This window comes from Fukomys damarensis, unplaced genomic scaffold (assembly GCF_012274545.1).
Source record: "Fukomys damarensis isolate Sample0158 unplaced genomic scaffold, DMR_v1.0_HiC HiC_scaffold_26, whole genome shotgun sequence".
Classification (NCBI taxonomy): domain Eukaryota; kingdom Metazoa; phylum Chordata; class Mammalia; order Rodentia; family Bathyergidae; genus Fukomys; species Fukomys damarensis.
The window spans coordinates 34076413-34082581 of NW_022900938.1; the positions used below are offsets into that span (position 1 = coordinate 34076413).

Consider the following 6169-nt stretch of genomic DNA (forward strand, 5'->3'; position numbering starts at 1 on the left):
CCATATATATATATATATATATTATATATGCTTGCCAATTCAAAAAGCGGTTTTTTATTATTCCAAGCAATGATAGAGATAGAATAGCAAACCAAAGTGGACAAAATAAATATATAACCAATAGGGAACAAAAGCAACACGTTGTCATGAATAATAGTATTCAAGGCCATGTTCACAGGCAAGGTCATTTTTTAGCATTATCTGATAGATTTCATGGTGAAAGGTAATGAAAGAACCAGTGATCCTCCCTGTGCTCAGCAGAGAGTGAATAGAAGTCCTGGCCACAGCACCCCTAGGACAAAGCCTTGCTGGCTTCCAACACAGGAATTTTTTAGGCACCTGGTGGGGACAATAATTATGCTACTCTGCCTCAACATGAATCAGAAAATTAGATGGTATATTATGAGACCATGAAAATAATGAAATATAAAGAAAATTACAACAGTATCTAGACAGCATTTAGCTTTATGTACCTTCCTCCTGAAGCACGTTTATATAAAGCTCTGCTCCTACCATGTGCTTAAAAACAAACTTTTCTCATTTCAAATGTGTGCTGTTCTGATTGTTAAAAGAGAATTTGCTGAAAATATGAAAGCACAGTAAAACACACATACTCTACAGAGATGAGTGCCATGGATGCTTATGATCACTAACTGTTCTAGTGATGTCTCAAAGGCACTTAAATTTTTCCTTTTGTTCCTTATTTTCTCCTCTGGATTTCCTTTGAGACTCTTCTATTTTTAAATGATACCATTGCCTTTGGTACTCTTAGCAAGTTAAAAATGCATGGTAATTTTTAAAAATCCAATTGCAATTTAAAAGCCCATTTGACTCAGTATATCTGACCAGAAATCACCACTAAAATTACTTCTAACTTTGTATGTCTTGAAAATAGATTTATCATAATAGTTTCAAACTTAGCTTTAAGGCTAACTTTAGTTAAGTTTTAATACTCACCCTTTTCTCATTAGATGTGAGTGTGGGAGCATAAATACAAGTTTCCTAGATTCCACTTTTGATGCATTTCATGTTGGAAAGGGAGAATTGCCACCAATGATTAAATGCTGATTCACTAAGCTGTTTGGGGAAAATGCTAGTGGGTGTATGCCTTGGATTAGATTCTAGGACTTTAATTTATCTTCAGTGAAAATGCGTATTTAACACATTTGAATAAGCCAAGGACTCCATGTGCCTGAGAACAAACTGTTTTGGGAGACACAAAATTACTACTCCAGATCCTTTCTTATCATGCAAATGTGGTGAGTGGGTGCATGTGAACTCAGATATTCATTCAGAAAAGCATAATATCTTTCCTCCTCCTTCTTGCCAACCCCACTCCATGCACTTACAGCCTGGTGTGTGGTGTGTGGCCTAATTATAAAGCAGGCCACATAATACTAACAGAAATGTATTATTAGCTGTGTGAACATTACCACCTACACTCTGAAACCAGAGCTGGACTCTGTTCCTTGACACAATTTCAAGAATGAAGTGTATAATTCTCTTCACTTATGCATTTCTGGGAATGCGCTGACACTTGGCATGCATTAGTAATGTTTGGGGTGTTTATGTGTTTTTCTGCTCCATGTTCTAAAGAATTAATAAGTAATGCATGCTCTGGTTCCATTCTGTGTTTATGTTTTAATGATCTTTTTTATTGCCCTGAAGCATAACCATTTCCTTTTTCTCTTTTCAAGGTTTGAACAGGCATTTATTACCAGTTTGATCAGCAGTGTGGTGAAAATGAAGGACAGTTATTTTTGGATAGCTCTTCAAGACCAAAACAATACAGGCGAATACACTTGGAAGACTGTGGGGCAGGAGTCTGAGCTGGTGCAGTACACACATTGGAATGCACATCAGCCCCGTGAGTAGAGGGGACAGTAACACTAACTCTCCCTCACTTTGTACTTGTGTTTCCTTGATCCCAAATTCCTCCAGCTATTAGTCACCTCCTTTGGTTCTTCCTTAATGTTTTCTTAGTGCCTACATCAGCTAAACTGACCACCACAGGTGTGCAAGGGGTAGTATATAGATGGCCACTTTTGAAAGTATAGTTCACACGATCATTTGACATAGGTACATATTCATTGCTAGAGCCTATACTTGCTTTTATTACCAGGAGGTCCAGTTTCTCTCTCCTCAAGCCACCCTCACCCCGATTCCCAGTCTGATCCTCGTCATTATCCAAGAATCCCAGGGACTTATTCAGTCTAGAATTGTTCAAGTGCACTACCAAAGGGCGCCTCTGGCAAGTTCACAATAGCTGCCACATGGCTTCATGGCAGAATGTTGACACATCACTGAACTAACATTGTTGTGGTCTTTCTCTCATGTGGACTCCTGTAGTTCCTTAGCCAGGATTCCAAGGTCGGCAGCAATATTACTTCATCCTCATTTGCTCACTTTGGGTTCCAAAGCATGAAACTGTGCCAAGTTGCCCAGTTCCAGAGAATCTAATGGCTTCTACCGCTGCCTGCACTAGAATCAGTCTCTGTGGAACAAGCTTTAGATGTGTTAAGCTTAGGTTGACAATCAAGACTGAGCATACATCTTTATTTACTTCAAGGTGAGGTCCTGCTTGGATGCCTTAGTCTCTTTCTTAACTGTGGGACTTCATCAGAGACACACAAATAGACAATAGGCAATAGATTACTTCTAACTTAGTATATGGAGGAAATCAGGAGCCTTTGCAGCGTCCCTCTCAGAAGAGCCTAAGCCCTAAGGCCCTTTGTACTATATGTTTTCCTGATGAAAGTAAATCTGTGCAAATTATATAGATGATCTAAACAGAGGAAATTACACAAAGAAAAATGTAGAAGTCCTGTCTTGCTTCCTTCTCTTCACTTCCCCGACATCAATTTCCCTTCTTACAAATAACCACTATTAACATTTGGTGTGCTTCTCCTGGTATTTGTATATGTGTATCCGTGAATGCACGCATATGCAATTTCTAAATGGAATAGGATTGTATATTCTTGTTATCTGCTTTTTAACTTTACAATCTGTCTTGGAGAACTTTTCACAATGATATTTATTATTCAATATTTTAAATATTATATTGGGTGTTAGGTTTCAATGTATGAATTTTGGAGAGATACATGCATTCAAGTCCTGACAGAAAGCATGTGATACATGTATTAAGAAGTACAAATAAAGCTGGGCTTGATGGCATGTGCAATCCCAACACTCTGGGAGGCTGAGGCAAGAGGATTACAAGTTCTAATCCAGCCTGGGCAGTTTAGGGATATAGTGAGATCCTGTCTCAAAATAAAAAACAAAAAATGGGCTAGGGATGTAGTTAACTGCAATGGCCCTGGCTTCAATCTCTAATACCCCCACAAAAAAGATAGGAGGAGGAGAAGAAGAAGCGGAAGAAGGATGACAAATAAAGCACTCTATGAGTTAAGAGGAAGAATCAACTTGCCTTGGAGTTATAGAAGTTCAAGGAGGAAGTGGCATTTCATCTAGTATTTAAACTATGGTCAGGTTTGGTGGCTATACCAGTAGGAAGAGTTTTCTAAGCATGAATAAACATATGGAGCCAAGGAAACATTGAGCATTTTGTAGAGATTTTAGTAGTTTCACGTAACTGGACAGTAAGCTATATGAAAAGAAACTATAAAAGATAAGATCAGAGAGGTATACTGAAACCACTGTTTAAGTTTATAAACTAAAGAATTTTCATTTATTCTCTAGGTATGGGAAGCCATTGAAGGTTCTGAGTCACGGAAGTGTTTCATTTAGGATGCTAAGTAGGATAATGCTAATAGACATAAGGGACTGCACTGCAGGGTAGCATATATGTGAAGGGAACCCACCACTGAGTCAGACTCAAGTCCAAATCCCAACTATATGATTTTAAGGAAGTCACTTAATCTCCCTGTATCTGTTTTCTCATCATAAGATAAGATTAACAGTATCTATCTACCTTGAAGAATTATTATGAAAATTGAATGAAATACTGCAATGTTACTTCTGCCATATAAATAATAAATATTAGTCTTTCTAATTGCAGAGAAGTAATTTGTAGGATTTTGCCTAAAGCTAGATAAAATATGAGACGTGAGCCAAAAATACAGTGATGTTTCATTTTTTCAAAAATTTATTACAGCAAGGCACATTGCTATTAATATCCCTCAGAATACTCTCCCTTACTTTGAACACACTTGTCCCATTGCTTTTGTCACTTTTTGGAGTAGTTCTAGAAGTCTTTCATGAGTATCTTTGGTTGTACTTTTGTGGCTGCCTCTATGTCCTGAGTAGATTAAAAATGTTTACCTTTCATTGTCATTTTGACCTTAGGGTAAAGCTACATGTGGCATGGTGCCAGATCCAGTGAATAAGGGGAGTGAGGATCACTATAATGTTTTTATTTGACAGAAATTGCCATGTCAGAAAAAATATGTAACATAAAGTATTGTCATGATGGAGGGTGAAACATTTTGCCTATTTCTCTGGTTTTTTTGTTTCTACATACATGATTTCTTACACATTTTATTAAGCCTTTATAATATTCTGGGTTCACCATACTGCTCCTGGGTACAAACTCAGCCCACACATTTCCATCAAAGTCAGAAACATGATCAACATCACCTTGAGGCTGGATCTTGATTGACGTGCTTTTTTAAAACAAGAACAGGGGGGTTTCCACTGAGAAGTCTGCACCTTGGTCTCAGAATCACAATCACAGACCCAAGTTTCAGATAGCAAATTTTTGCAGTTTGAAACAAAATTCTATGTTAGTGTTTATTCATAATTCATGCTTTGTGGAACATTTTAAAACACAACTTCTCTGAACTGTAACTCACAACCGACTCCACTGAACAAGCTGAAATTTGTGTTTCTAAGAGTGCTATGTTGTTTCTTGTATTGAAGATCTCTGCCTTTCCATTGGTACAAGGCAGTAGCATCCACTGTATTTTTTAAATCATGCTATCGTGTTCAGCCTGCTAGGATTCTTTACTCATACATGTACATTCTTAGGTATGGGGCCTATTCTGGCTAGGCCAGTCACCAATGTTAGCAGTCTGAAAAGTCACAGGCTGAAAAGAGGGTTTGAATGTTGCTATACCTTTACATGTCCTCAGCATTTATGATCCAGGGTTACAGAGATTCCTTAGGCCTTCTGAAGTTGAAAGAAGGAAGAGAGAGAGAGAGGGAGGGAGCATTTACTTTCTCTCTATTGAATATGTGATTTAAATACTTGCACTTTTTGAAGACTTCCAATTCTGGGTCTGGCATGTAAGAAGCTTAGAAGTTGCTGCATCATTCTGACAATGAAAAAGCTGAACAAACTTAAAAATCAATGACTCTTCTTAGATCCATCAGAGAAATGAGGTCACAGAGCAAATTACTGCCCCCCAAATTGGAGAGACAGCCTGAAGGATCACAAGTTTTTGGAGCAGAAAATCACAACCAGAAAGCCCACAGGATCCAGGGCTGGGATGGGAAAACTTGAACTATAGCTGACAGAACTGCTGGACAACTCAGAAAGTTAAAACTCTAGGAGACCTGGTCATGAGAGGCACACTTTTGTGAATTCTAACTTCAAGGGCTCTACCGGGTGATCACAGTGAGTATCAGAAAAAGCTCCTCATGCTTCCAGCAGAGGGAGCAACAAAAAGAAACCCTTTTGGAATTCGCCAGTTAGTTTGTTTGCTTGTTACTGGGGAACAAACCCGGGGCCTTCACCTTGAGCTATACCCCCATCCCTTTCTTATTTTGAGACAGGGTCTAACTTGTCCATGATGAGCTTGAATTTGCAATCCTACCTCAGCCTCCCAGAGGGCTAGGATTATAGGCGTGTACCACCACACCTGGCTAGCATTCTTCTAACAAAGGCTCACCTCAGCAGAAACTGTTTCACCAGAGCCTAACCTATTTGGAGGAAAGGAAATAACCAGCTGCAGCCTTCTCCAGCCATTTTGTCCTAAGGAAGGGAGGAAAAACAACTGAGAAGCACTTGCGGGTGAAGGCCACTCTTGAGAGGCACAGGCTATTTACAAAACTGAGACCTGATGGTAGATAGAAACCTCCCCCCTTCCTACCTCTTTCGACCACATTACAAGACGCTTAGTTCCTCCAGTTCCTTATTCCAAGTACATCATGTCCACCTTTCAACAAAAATATTACAAAACATATGAAAAGGCAAAAAAAAAAAAAAAAA

The 6169-nt window shown here is 38.7% G+C and overlaps 1 protein-coding gene across 3 annotated transcripts in view; it reads left to right on the forward strand.

Annotated features, from left to right (window-relative positions):
• Positions 1 to 6169, forward strand: part of Pla2r1 (phospholipase A2 receptor 1) — a 116476-nt gene that overhangs the window by 64450 nt on the left and 45857 nt on the right. For all 3 annotated transcript variants that reach the window (XM_010606814.3, XM_010606816.3, XM_010606815.3), the window contains exon 11: positions 1698 to 1867. In XM_010606814.3, coding sequence (XP_010605116.1) covers positions 1698 to 1867 — 170 coding nt within the window. The remainder of the gene's footprint in view (positions 1 to 1697; positions 1868 to 6169) is intronic.